This window comes from Cyrtonyx montezumae, unplaced genomic scaffold, assembly GCF_038088225.1.
Source record: "Cyrtonyx montezumae isolate F1298 unplaced genomic scaffold, pur_monq_1.0 scaffold_4, whole genome shotgun sequence".
Classification (NCBI taxonomy): domain Eukaryota; kingdom Metazoa; phylum Chordata; class Aves; order Galliformes; family Odontophoridae; genus Cyrtonyx; species Cyrtonyx montezumae.
The window spans coordinates 12,354,274-12,367,890 of NW_027072045.1; the positions used below are offsets into that span (position 1 = coordinate 12,354,274).

Sequence of the window (13,617 nt, forward strand, 5' to 3'; positions counted from 1 at the left end):
TCTCCTTGTGCTTGAACAGGCTTTGCCAGCTCCCTTTGGGAAAAGGGTACAGATTATTTCCATTGATTTGGTGTCAAGAGCTGTTATTCAAAGGATAAGCGTGTTTATAGGATTTCTGTCCTTTTGTTGTAAAAAGAAGGACGTCGTTTCTGGACACAGGAGTTTGCTAGAGGACTGTCACATCAGCTCTTCATCAAGGTATTTCATCTTGCAGCCCCACTGCTAGGTGTGTGCAGCAGGGCAGCACTCACAGCCACCTGCTGTGGCTGGACCTCAGCTTCTGGGCTCTAGGCAGGTGTTGGAAAGCTGCTTTCAGGTCCCACAAGCCAACCTTCCCATTCTTAACCATGCCTGAAGCTTCTCTACACGATCCTGAGACATCTGCCTGGCTGTAGGTTTTGTGAGGTGATAGGACTGTGCGTGCACGGCACGAGAAGGGGTTGTCAGAACCAATGGGATCGCTTTTTGCTCCTGGTCTTAAATTAAGAGTTGTCTTAAAGCATTCCTGGGGAAGTTAAGAAGTTGTCACAGCTGATGTTTTCATGAGAGCTTGGCAGTTTGAATGCTTCCCTCTTTGCAGTTCAAATACTAGGAGAGGATACGTGAGGTGAGCTTCACAGGAACGTGGGCTGGTGGGCTCCATCCTCAGTACGGAGAGGTCTCCTCTAATTTGGGACCTTCTTCACCATGGCTGTGGGGACATTCACCTTTTTACAGCACTTCTTCATTACCCCACTTGGCAAAAAAACTCATGTAATTCCCAGCCTTCCTAAGTCCAATTGTGCATGCTGAGGACTTAGAAATTGTAAGCAGAGAAGCTTTACTGGAGATGTTCAGATACTCAAAAAATCAAGAGGGGATATTGGACTAGATGATCTCTAGAGGTCCCTTTCAACCCCTATGAATCTGTGGTTGGGGGGAAGGGATTTATTCTTTTTAACAGGTTATTCCAATGTCAGATGTAGGTTTAGAAAGGCTGGAGGGCTTTGATTTGTTGCCTAGCAAAAGCATTCTGTTTCTGGTCCCCTCTCAAGGTGGGGTGAATGGATAGGTAGATGGGTAGGTGGGTGGATGGAAAGCAAGAGAAAACTAAAGACCTATGTTTTGTGGGGGAACTTTATGTCTTAAGTTCACATCAGCCTGTGGTGCTTTCACAAATTTGTGAAACTGGGAACTTTCTTACCTCTAAACTGTCTAGCAGCAGCTTTCTCATGCTGTCTTTGCTTCACACGTGCTTCTGTTCTGCTATCAGCACCAGCTGAGCCCTGCCAGTGGTCCTACAGGAGCTTCGGTGCTGAGAAAGGTGCCAGACAGCTCTGGGTATTTTAAGCAGCATCGCTTTTCTTCTAGCACATAACTTGTACCACTTCAGCCATTTGTTGGCTGTTGTTTCTATTTTGGCTTGAGCTGGGGCCACACAACAGGATTGTTTTCTTTCTCAGTGCTATTTTGCCTTTATTCCTCCATGATGTTCATCAAGTCTCATGTTTCCCATAAGCAGCACTGGGAAGCAGGGTTTGGGTTTGGTGATGTGGTTAAAAGTGGGGGGGATTCAATTGAGACAGACCCCCATACATCTCCCTTGCAGCTGAGGGCAAATTGTGCTGCTGATTCCAGAGCTTCCTAAAACGGCTCATCTGAAAATGAATTTTGGTCTCTCAAAGTTCAAGCATTTATCCTGAGCCAGAAATATACACAGATTTGCTCTCTAATTTAATAAAGTCATCCAAATAATATGATTTCTCCCATATCCATCGTTTATGTTTCACAGCAAAATGATAATGAGAAAGTCATTAGAAGTAATAAACAAAACAACCCACACAGCAAATCCTTCACTGAGCCTGAGTGATGGGAAGAAGAGCTGCATCTGAGTCTTAGACCTCATAATATTTGCCGGGTGCAGCTGTTTTTGAGTAGATGCGCTCTCGAAACATTATTTAACTTGTTAGGTCTCGAAGGGGTTTTGGTGCCAGAGAAGGTGAGCAGCAGCCAGCAGGGCTGCTGTTGGTTTCAGAGCTGTGGTGCTGCCAAGCCAGGGCTGCTTCTCTTACCTCCTTGTGCTTTGCTCACAGCTGGTTGTTAATGGGCATCATTTCTTCCCCCAGATCCTTATTTGGACAACATTCTGATGTCCTGGTTAAGATTTGAATTGGGTGTATGTTGGATACGTAGGAACCAAAGACTATGCTGAGATAATAGAAGTTCTCTCCTCTCATTTATAACTGCGTTTACTCTTTGGGCCTCAACCTGAGTATTTTTGCATTGTCCTCAGAGGGGTTTTAAGGACATGACTAAATACAGACCCAGTGAGGTTACCCGCTAGACAAACCATTTCTCCCAGTCACGTGGAGAGCGGGGACCAGCTCTATATTTCTCTCATCCAAAGCCCCACCAGTGTGCCCAGCACAGCTCCGCTTCCAGAGCCAACATCACTGCAGCTATTTGGCTGCTGCAAGGCCCGTCCCTCTTTGGCATTTGTTCTTTTTGGCCCTGCATAGTCTGCGTCTGTCACTGCTGAGCATTCATTTGTTGCTTCTCACCCAGGTTTTGGAGGAGGGATAGTGGCACAGGAACGGCTGCTGCTACTGCTTTCTTGGGACTGCTGGGCATCTTTGCAGGTCTCTTTGGCTATCCAATTCAGGGCCACTTTCCTTTGTGTTTTGTCTGCATAGATAGAAAATGATCCTTCCTTAAAGCCAGTCTTTGCTGCTCACACTTGAACTTGCCGGGGTTGTGTCCCAAACGTGCCGCTCCAAAGGCAATTCTCATGCAGTGTCCGGTCGTTTGGAAATAGTCCCTCATCAGGCACTGATGGATCTCTCGAGCCCCTTTCTCTCCCTAATAATCCCACCTCTGGGGAGGTATCGATTCGCCGCCGCTGGCTGCCTCTTGATATTCCACCGTCCGTTTTGCTCTGTGCAAATCGCTGCACTGTCATTTTCACGCAGCAATTACCTGCTCTGATTTCTTTCATCCCCCGTCCTTTGCCAGAGATCTGAACTCTGTATTGACAAACCACCCTGGAAGAAAGAGAGGATTGGGCCTGAGAAAGAAGTTATGCAGCATTAAAACTTTGGGGAGAGACATTCGCCCCCAGGGTTGAGCATCTCAGGGTTGGCATCTCAGAGCTGGTCAGTCTGGCTATAACATTATTTTTACTTTCTTGCTGTTAGGAAGTGCTCATCCAATGTGGGAGGAATGCTATGAGTGGGGACGCTTCCTGGACTGAGTCTGTGGCTTTTTGACTTGCTTCTTCCTTGTGTCAAAGGTATAGGGAATTGTTAGCTGGGGAGCTGGGATCGGTGACTCTGGGTGTGTGGTCAGTGGTGGCTCCCAGATGTCATTCCTCCAACAGAAGCATATGGCTAGTGTGGGATTCAGGATGCTTGTGCTCACTACAATGTGGACAGTGCTATAGACAAAAATGGAAAATACGGAGTTTGACAGGTTGAACATCAGGCTGTTGGGCTGGATTTTGTGTTCTGGCTGGTTTGGTGGTGAAGGCATCAAGGTAGCAGCTCATTCATCCCTTCTGTTTGCACAGGAGGGTTCTCTGATGCAGGGCTACGGTTCAGCCATTGAGGAGGGGCAGATCCAGAACCAAAATGGGGAATTGGGGCAGGGGTTTGGCAGCTCCCTGCTGGTTTTCTCCTGTTGGGTGGTTTGAAGGGGAAACACTGGTGATCCACAGCAGTGGGGAGTGCTCCGGTCCCTCCCAAAGCAGCCAGCTCCACGCTTGGCCCAGCACAATGTTGCACCTCCGAATGGAGTGTGTTTTGTTATTAAAAGGGCACGGCTGGCCGACCAGGGCACTCGCTTGTGCATGGTCCTCATCCGAGCAGAGAATAAATTAAAAAGCCAACTGGCTGCGGGTGCATCGGGAGCTCCGAGACCAGAGATAGGGCCAGAAGTCAGATAGCAAACGGTGTCCAAAAAGTGCGGCGCCTGGTGCGAGGCGTGAAATTAAAACCTTGCCTGCCTCCTCCTGCACGCCGTAACAAAGCAGCTCCCTCCACAGTCTGCCGGCACCGGGAGTGCAGGGGAGAATAATTAAATACAGGGGGATGTGGTGGCTAGGAGAAGGATGCTGATGCTCCTCTGCTCCGGGCTCAAGCTCCTCACCCCCTTTGCAAGGCCTGCTGCTGCGGTGCTGGGGTGGGGTGCTGCATCAGGAGAAGGGGAATCAGTCATTTTTTGGTGTCCTCACCCATGGCGGCTCTGTTTTCCTGACTCGCGTTGGCTTCCCAGCCCTTGGGAAGGACGAGTTGCCATAGCCTCTCCAGTTACCACCGAGGAATGATGGAGAGGGCAGGACTTTTTAATCAAAGTTACATTAGGTGAAGCTTATATTATTCACCCTGCTTTATTGCAGCTATTTTTGTACGGGGGTTAGAAGTTAATACTACCTAGTGAGCCTGGTTTTGCTGGGTTCTGGCAAGCACTGAAATCCATCAGCAATCCAGACAGGGCAGAGAGAGCCCAAGCACAACATAAACCCTCTAAGCTGAACTGGAGGGAAAAAAAAAAAGAGACACTCAAAAAAAAAACAAAAAACAACCCAAACCTCTTAAAAGCCAGACCTGCAGTAATGGAGGATCTGGTCTGGAAGGGCAAGAACCAGCCAGGAGCATCAGCTGCAATCAGCAGAAGGGCAAGCTGCAGCAATCAGTGCCAAAAAGGTAGCGGGAGCTGCAGTGGGGCTACGGGGCCGGTGTGCTGTGCCGGCGTGCACTAGGTCCCTTCGTTCTGATCCATGCCTTTTTTCCTTTCTGGTGCTCTTTTTAGGGAATGCTGAAGGTTCAAGCAGTGCTGGTTTCTTGCAGCTGGCCGGGGGTACTGGCAGAGCTGCAGTCGCTTCCATAGTCTGAAAAAGATGCAGTGAGCTGAGAGAGAGGGGAAAGGAAGGAGTTATGTCCTATTTCTAAGAGAAAAGCCCCCGAAGCAGCATTCCTCCTTTCTCCTACCTCTCTTTTTTCCACCTTTTTCCTGTTGCTTCCCACAGAGCTCTCTTGCAGGCATGCGCTCCGCAGCCTGCGCTCCCACAGCTTTCCAATGTGTTATCCCTGGCTCTGGAGGAACTGCATGGGAAGATTTAGGAGAGGGTTTGCAGTTTCTGTGCCATTCCCCACCCTAAGCCTTCCAGAACGCCCTCCGGAGCTCTCACCAAAGCACATTAACAATTTCAGACAATGTTTAATGTAGCATTGCCATGCTACAGTATTATAATTACATGCTTGTATTAACGTTTATCCACAAAGGTTTTCTGCCAGCAAGGAGGCACCCGCATGTTGCTGGCAGACCTCAGACCTCACTTGCAGGAGTGGTGCAGTGCTGCTCAGGGTGTGCACTTCCTCCAAGGTATCCATGTGACATCTTCGGGGCCACCTCTTAAATAGTGGCTGGAGGTGATGATGCTCTTGAAGCCAGGAGAGAGGGTGTGAAGCTCTCGTGGCTGGGGTGGTCACATTTCAGCTTGGCAGGCATGGAGGCAGGGGTTGTTTCACTCGTGATCAGTGCATAAGAGCAGAGATGGGATGGGGTAGGTCTGGCACCCCCAGGGTACTATCAGACTCTTCCTTGCCACTGGCTCTAAAACTTTTATTCTGGTGCTAAAGTATGATAGTGTTGAGAATGTTGCTGTGCCTGTGACATTTTCTGCTTTCTCCACCTGTAGCCAGAAGCAATGTTGACTTGCTTGCCTGTGTCCTCCAGAGGCTGATGGCTTTATCAGATACTCCCTTCCTGCTTCACGAATAATCACGGGTCTGCATGGTTAGCACAGCCACAGTCATCCACTGCTCCTCACTCAGTTCAGCGGTTGTCCTGTTGTTATTTCCCAGAGTTCCCTACTCTTAGGGACAACTGGGACATAATGTGGACCTACAAATCCTGGGTTTCAACCAGATTGCTCATTTCCCTGCTTTCCTGAGGACAAATGGCTCGCTCCACCTATGGTCAGCAGAGAACAGGTGGTGCTGTTTGCAGAAGCAAAAGGCTCTACTAGCTTGTCAACCAGAACAGGGGACAAATAAATGAGTGTGGTGGCAAAGTGGGCAGGCTTCCATCCATCTGGACAAACCACAGGTGGAGGGAATGGCTGTTGCTCTTGCAAGGAGGTGAGAGGGGGGATAAGGAGAGGGGTGGGAGACTGGATGAGTAAGGGCAGGTTGGTGCAGGGAGGAGGCTGCAAGCAGGAGAGCACCCGCAGCTTGCATGTATGTGTTTGCAGTGTGCTATATAAATGAATGCCATAGCTAATGATTCGTGGCTATTATTTGAAGGAACCCACAGTTACAGATTTATTTGTCGTTTCTTGTAATAACACCAATGATAATGAATTCATTTGTATTAATGCGGGTGTCTTGGACTTCCATTGATATCCCGCATTAATTAATGTACCATTAAAATAAAGTGTCACCCAATTAATATCAAGTGGAAGCAATGCTGCCAGTGTCCTGTCATTAGGATTTTGTTTATAATTCATTGTACCAGCTCTCTGCTAATGGCTGCTGTTTGCCTGAAGCCAAAGGAGCACACGGGGCTGCTGCAGAGCACATCTGGAGCACCCCTGGACCAGCAGCTCCCCACTGGGCTACCAGAGGGCAGCGAGGGCAGGGGGGGAAAGTGCTGTGGTGCTCCCTGACTGGCAGGTTTTCCTGTTGTTCGAGTCTTCCTATTATTTTCAAATACCTTGCTGGTTTGGGCCATCTTGGGTTCCCTCCGCCTGTATCCTCACAGCCTTGCTCTGTCCCTGTCCAGATCCTTGGTAATGGATGGAAAACCAGAGTGGCATGGGTTCTCCATGTCAATGGCCTGTGCCTTTCTTTCTTACCCACCTCCCAGCCCCTGTCCCCCTACATATCTCCTAGCCATCTTCTAGATAACTGGGGAAAAACGTCCAACAGTGGGCAAAGTCTTGTACTTTCTCAGCAGGAGCCCATTAAAAACACATTCTCCTTTTGCTGTTCCTTGTTTGTAATTGTGTTTTGAGGGTGACGTGCTAGCTCACTGTGTTGGTTTTGAATTATTCCATGCATCAATCAGTGTCACAGGGTGCAGCTGTATGACTTAGAGGAGACGTGCTTTACTCCAACTCTGCCATCCTTTCCATCCAAAGTCTTTTTCTGGTAGAAAGGTGAGAGGGGGTGGATCTACTCCATCCTTTGCCTTCAGAGCACCCAGATTGCAGGTATGCAGCTGTGTGCCTGCTCCACACAGGGATGCAGCTGTGTGGAAGGTATCAGTGACTATGAGCTTGTTGGTGCTTCAGAGGGAGAGCAGGTGGGGCTTGGGGTCTGCCACTGCTGCTTCTTTGGCTGGAGATGTGCTGGTAGCTGTGATAATGGAAGATAGCGTACGAGGATGTGATTTACGGTCTGGTGATGAGCATACCTGTGCCTTGTTTCTGTGCATGGTGCTATCTTGGGGCTTTGCAATGTAGTCTTAGGGCAAAGCACATCGCTTTCCCCACCCTGAATTCCTCTGCTGGGAACAAGCCTCTGACCCACACGCGGTGAGCCAGCCGGTAATTCAGCGCTGGCTCTGCCACCACGTCTCCTCCAGCTGTGTTTATGGTGTTTTCAAAAGCCTCTCAATTGAATTATAGCTCTGTGATGGCCGCTTGCCAGTGTCAGGAGATAATGAGGGAGGTCACTTAATAGAGATAGCGGCAGGGGATACATATTAACGAGAGCTGATTGAGAGGTGGGGTGAATTTCAATCCAAAAAAAAAGGGGAAAAAAAGGGAAATTATCAGGTTTAAAATCAATTTTTGAAATTGGAAATTGCTTGGCTCAGGCTAGCAGTAATGCAATTAATAAATGTAATTAAAAGCGTAATAAGGGACAAGGGAATTGGAAGCTCATGTGCATCCACGTGAGTGTTTGGAGCTGGCAAGCTCCAGGCTGGAGGCCGGGGGAAAGGAAACCCATGGAGCAGAGCTGGTCCTTCTCATCGCAGAGCCTGCAGGAAACCTGTGGGGGGAAAGGGGAGCTGGGGTTTCATAGTGTGGATTTAGCTTCCAGCTCTACCACTGGGATGATGCTTGGCCTTGGGCGAGAGGTGCTGTGCCTTGGGATGGGAGCGCACCAGCGTGAGAGACTTGGGTTTCAGCATTGGGATTTGGGAGCAGGTGTGATGGAGGGAGGGAAAAGAGCAGCTAGAAACAGCAGCAGGGGAATATTTGAGAGTATTAAGTTGACCTGAGATGTAGCACGAGCAGCCAAGCGTCTCTTAATGGGAGCGGTCAGCGGGGAAAAAAAAAAGAGCAGGACCCAATATATGGCCCACGAGGTGTTTTTGGGGGCTGGTGCAGAGACAGCAGCACTGCAAGCCCTACGGCCCCAGCCCGTTTGCATTGCCTGCTCGCATCTCATCGACCTTCAGACAGCTGCTCGGCCAGATTGCCTGCCGTTTTTACACATTATTTGCATTGGTCCAGCGTGCGCGCATCTGCATCCTAATCACTTCCACCAGCTTCTGCTGGGTCACTTTGCCCTGGGAGGTCGTGTGGAGGTCCTGCGCGTGGCCAGATCCTTTAGGAGGAGCTCAGTGGGACCCGAGCCTCTTCTTGTGGGATTTTTGGGGTAGTTCTTTGTGCATTCACTGTAAATGGAGGGAGGCGCAAGCAGCCTCGCAGCCTCACACCCCACAGAGCTGCTGTGGGTGAAGGAGGGGATGCGGGGCAGTCAGAAGTGGTCCCGCTCCCCTTTGCCTTCCTCCTCCTCTACAGGAGGCATCTGTGCATGGTTATTTTTGCCTCACATCTGCTGGCATTGTAACAAAGATTTAATGATATGACACAATTTTGTCATCAGTTTTTTGAGTGTGAGGGTTTTTTTTTTTCCTTGGGGGAAGCTTCACCACTGCTGGCTGCTCGAGAGAGGGAACAGCTTTAAAAATGACAAAACTGAGGGAGGTTGTGTGACCTGGGAAGCTCACCTGTTTACCACAAGATGCTCTAGGCTTATCGTCTGCTTGCATTTCCTTTCAGCTGGAGAGAATGGATAGAATTTGATATTTTTGCCTTTTGGTGAATTAAGCATAAGCAGGGTTGATCCCTGCGGAGGAAGAGCAGCCGTGAGGGATGTGCAGAAGAGCCCCATAAATGGCCCAAATACTCAGGATGCAGAAACGCAGCCCGTCCTGAGCAGCCCCGAGCTTGGCGTACCAGTCACATCTCCCTGCGCGTACCCTCTGCTTGTTATTTCTGATCAAACCCCAAGAGCAAGCCAGCGATGTCTATACAGATGTTTTGCTCCATTGTTCAGATGATGGGCCACGTCTTTTGAGAAATAAAACGTCAGCCTCCCGCTGAGCAATAGCTTGAGCCTGCTTGACCCAAAAACAGCAAGAGGATTTTAAAGATGTATTTGTGCTGCTTTGAAGGCAGACAGTCTGAAATGTCTGTGAGTCCCTGTAACGTTGTGCCCAGGCACTGACAGCACCAAGGAGACCCTTCTGTGTCCCCCCAAGAAAGCTTTTCCTTTGGGCAAGGAGATGAGCAACTCCTCTAAGCTCGCTCTGGAGCTATTGAATAAAACACAATGCCAGGGAAATCAGGCTCTCCTGTAATCAGAGTGACCAGAGCGGATTTGCATGTTAAAAGGAGTGGCTACGGGCACTTAAAAAGGGGAAATACTCATCGAGCCTGACTTTATCCTTATGAATATTATTAGTGCTGGGGACAATATGTCCCAGACCTCATTGGTACAAATTGGTGTCCGCTATGGCTATTCATGGTTAATTTGAAGTGCTCTTCTTCCTGGCCTTGCTCAGAACCTGAGCAGGGGTATGTGTGAAGGAAGGGATGGAAAGATGGATGGATAGAGAGATGGAGGGAGAGATGGAGAAGAGTGGGTGGATGGATGGATAGAGAGATGGAGTTGGGGAGGAAGGGATGGATGGATGGAGGCAGTGTTGGGGGGGGGGGGGGTCAGTGAGCAGACACCCTCTGGAGCCTCCCCACAGAGGGCCTTGTAAGCCTTCCAAGCTCCCTGCCTGCACACCCCAGCCTTAATGTGCAGGAGATCTGGCACAGAGTCAGGGCTCCCAGGGATCTGGGTTAAGTGTGACAAAAAAGGAGCAATTGTAAGGCAGAGAGTAGCAAACTGCTGGGATAAATCGGCTGGGGAGGTCGTGATGTCTCCACTGCTGGAAGACTCTAAGGATGGAAATGATTTAGATGTAGTGAGGGAGCAGGTTTTTCTTGTGAGGTGCCTTCTAGCTACATCTTTTATGCTTCTGTGATTGCTGATCAAAAAAAAAAAAATTGAAGGTGCTTTAAAAAATAATCCCCAGGCCGTGCCCTGTGAGGCTTCTTCTAGCAGCTTGATTTAAAGGGTGGAGGGAAAAGAAAAAAAAGAAGTAGAAATCAAATGAAAACTCGAGGTGGGAACTGCAACCTCTCACCGCTCGGAAGAAGTGACACTGGGTAGTGTGTGAAGGGCAGAGGTGTTGGGGACAGCACGACACGACCCTGCTTTGAGTCTTTTCTGCTCTTTGGCTCAACCTAAGGAAGTAACACAAGGGCTGGGCTTGCTCCTCTCCCTGCCTCCCTCCCACCTCCTCAGCAGCTCGTGATGCTCCTCCTTGGGCTGAGCAGGAAAAACTGAATAGGAATGAACCCACAATAAGGCGAAGAGGTTGGCAGAAATAATCTGTATTATCCCAACTGGTCCTAACCAGCCCCAAGGCTCCTCACTGCTGACCTTCGCTGGCTGGCTGGCAGGTCGGAGCTCTACGTCACCCCCTCACATCTCACAAACGTATCTCTGTGCCCCCCGTCCCCCTCAGCAAAACCCTTTTGCTCGCCGTCCGTTCCTGGAGACAAGAATACGCATTTAAGATTTGCATAGGAACATGCAGCTGTTCCTCCAAAAATGGATAATTGTTCTCCCCGCTGCGAAGTTAAACAATAAGAAGTGCCAAACTGCACTTGCCGTTGCTGATTTTGTGCACTCAGCTGCATATTTTATGCATGTAGATTAGTTACACATTTATGACAATTTAACCACTAATGTCTGAATTAATCGGGCCAGGTTGTAGTTGCTGTGGAAACTCTAACATTTGGATTTTATGTGAAGTTCTGTGTTGCATTGAATGCATTTTGGAGGCGGGGGGCAAGGGGGCTATTTTATAGTTATTGCCTCACAGTGAAAGCAGGAGAGAGAATCGGCACTGAAAATAAAAGTGGTTTGGGGCAGAAAACAAGCTTCAGCAAAGAGCGAGTAATTTTTGTGTGATATCTGGGAAAATAAGGGTTTGTGATAGAAGTGCCGTCTTGACCACAGCTGTATAACTATGATTAGAAGTGTGCAACAACTGTTATAGCGCTGTGATCCTGTAATAAAGAGAACAGCTGTATAACTTAGTAACCTCCTAAAAATACCAGACTGGAGTTCTTGGCTCTCTGGGTATTGGTTATGGTGGGCGATGGGAATTGCTGATGTGTGTCTGATGGATGGGGAAACAGGCTGCTCTGGGTTTTATCAATGTCTTTTGGATTTTAATTCCAGAACACCCCGGTGGGCACTCCAATTTTCATTGTGAACGCCACGGATCCAGACCAGGGGGCAGGGGGTAGTGTGCTGTACTCCTTCCAGCCTCCTTCCAGCTTCTTTGCCATTGACAGCGGCCGTGGCATCGTGACCGTCATCCGGGAGCTGGACTATGAGGTGACACAGGCGTACCAGCTCCAGGTCAACGCAACGGTGAGCCCTGCCCCAGACGCCCAGCTTCCCTGCAAAGTTACAAGCTAGGATCTGGGTGGATTTGGTGGGAGCCTGGGGATAGAGGGGATGGTTAAGGGAGAGCTTTGGAGTAGGCACAGCATGGCAGAGCAAGGTGTAGAACACTGATGGCCAATGGCCATTAATGGCCAAGCTGCCTCCAGCTCTTGAGTGATTTTCACCTGGGAAAGCTCTAGGGCAATGCATTGCCTGAGTTGTATCAGATCAGTTCCCAGGCATGATGATCTGCAAGGTTTTTTCCAACCGACATTATTCTGTGGTTTTTCACACATCAGGGGCTTTTGCATGAAGGCGAGTAGCTCCCCTGTTTGAGAAAACCAGTCTTTGCTCACAGCCACAGCCACCAGTCAGCTGATGACATTGAAGCATAACAATTTTTCACAGCATCTAAGACCAGGAGAGCCTATTAAATCCTCTGCTATCGTTCCTTGTGCATCCTGGCTTATTACAGCTAGATTCACCTGTATTGAACTGTCGAGTCTCGCTGAGCAATAGATGAGTTCAAACCACAAGAGTTAAAACATTTTGATGGGTAGAGTCAGTTCCTGGAATGGGACTCATGGGAGAGACTGGGAACCACAATGTCATATTCACTCCCTACCATGAACAGAAGGCTTCTTTGCTGGGGTCAGCTCTGGCAGCAGCTCAGTAGGGTAGCATCTGCTGAGAAGCACCGTGCAGGCAGCTCTGCATGGTGGCTCCATTCCCATCTCTGTTGCAAGTGAGGAAGGTGAGATGCAGCCCTGCAATCTATCTGACCAACAGTGTGCTCAGGAGTGCGGTGGAGGGTGGGGGAACCCTTCTGCCCCCTCCAGGCAGCTGGCTGGAGCTCTTGGAGCATGTGATTTAATCAAGATCATTGTCTTGCTGCACAGCCACGTGTCAGAGGGACAGGGAGAGCTGTGCAGGGCTTCCTTTGCTCTTCATGGCATTCACAGACTGCAGGGCCTGAGGCAAGCTCCTCAACCTTTCAGCCCTATCCCTGAATGTTCCAGTTTTCTTCCCCAAAAGCTTGTTCGTTTTTTTTTCCCTGAAATATATCTCACTGCTTTAAATACTCCAGCAGCGAGTCCGCCATCTCCCCATAGTAAACACTGCAATGTTTCACTGCCTTCACAGCTGAGAAACATCAAATTTTTGAAGTTAACTGTCACACTACTGTTTCTAGTCCAAGAACCTGATGGTGTCTGCCTGAAAAATGGCTCATGTTGGGCAGTGCTTTGCCAGTATCAGCACAGAGGCGTATGGGTCACATCAGTTCTCTCTTTACTCCTGCACCAGCTGAAGAAGCCGAGCTCAAGTCCCCATCCCCAAACTAATTTCTGTGTCCTCCATCCCAGGGATGGAGGCAGCAGTGATGCGAAACTGGAAAGGGAACGTGAAACATGCTTGCTTTTTTGTGCTCTCTGTAATGCTTAACCAAAATTTAAGGGACCAAGGGGAGGGGAAAAAACATTATCTGAAGAAACGAAAGACTTCAACTTGATAATGATAACAGCAGAGTGCGAGTCAGAAATAAGCATCAATCCAGGCCGTAAATGCTGAGGCCTGCAGGTTAAGAGGATAATGTACAAGCTGTGTTGTTGAATACGGTTTAAATTAACATTAATCTTCTGGCAATCAGTCCTTGGTGCTGTTCAGAGCCATTTTGCAGAAGTGTGCGGTAACCTCTAATGGTTGCCTTTCACCACTGTGCTTGATTAGGGGGTAAGGAGAGATTTATTTCCTTCCTTTGTGCGCTGTCTGCCCTGCTCTTGCCCTTCTTGCAAAGGGCTGTGGATACTGGGGCGGCTTTTGTACACCCGTGGGATGAGACTCAAGCAAGAGGGCGCTGCCAGGAGAAGCTGTGGTGAGGCTGCTGGACTGT

General features: G+C 49.1%; 1 protein-coding gene across 1 annotated transcript in view; it reads left to right on the forward strand.

Annotated features, from left to right (window-relative positions):
- CDH23 (cadherin related 23) overlaps positions 1-13,617 on the forward strand; it is a 115,792-nt gene that overhangs the window by 36,490 nt on the left and 65,685 nt on the right. Inside the window, 1 exon segment of the mRNA XM_065746215.1 lies at positions 11,517-11,711. Within this exon segment, the coding sequence (XP_065602287.1) occupies positions 11,517-11,711 (195 nt within the window).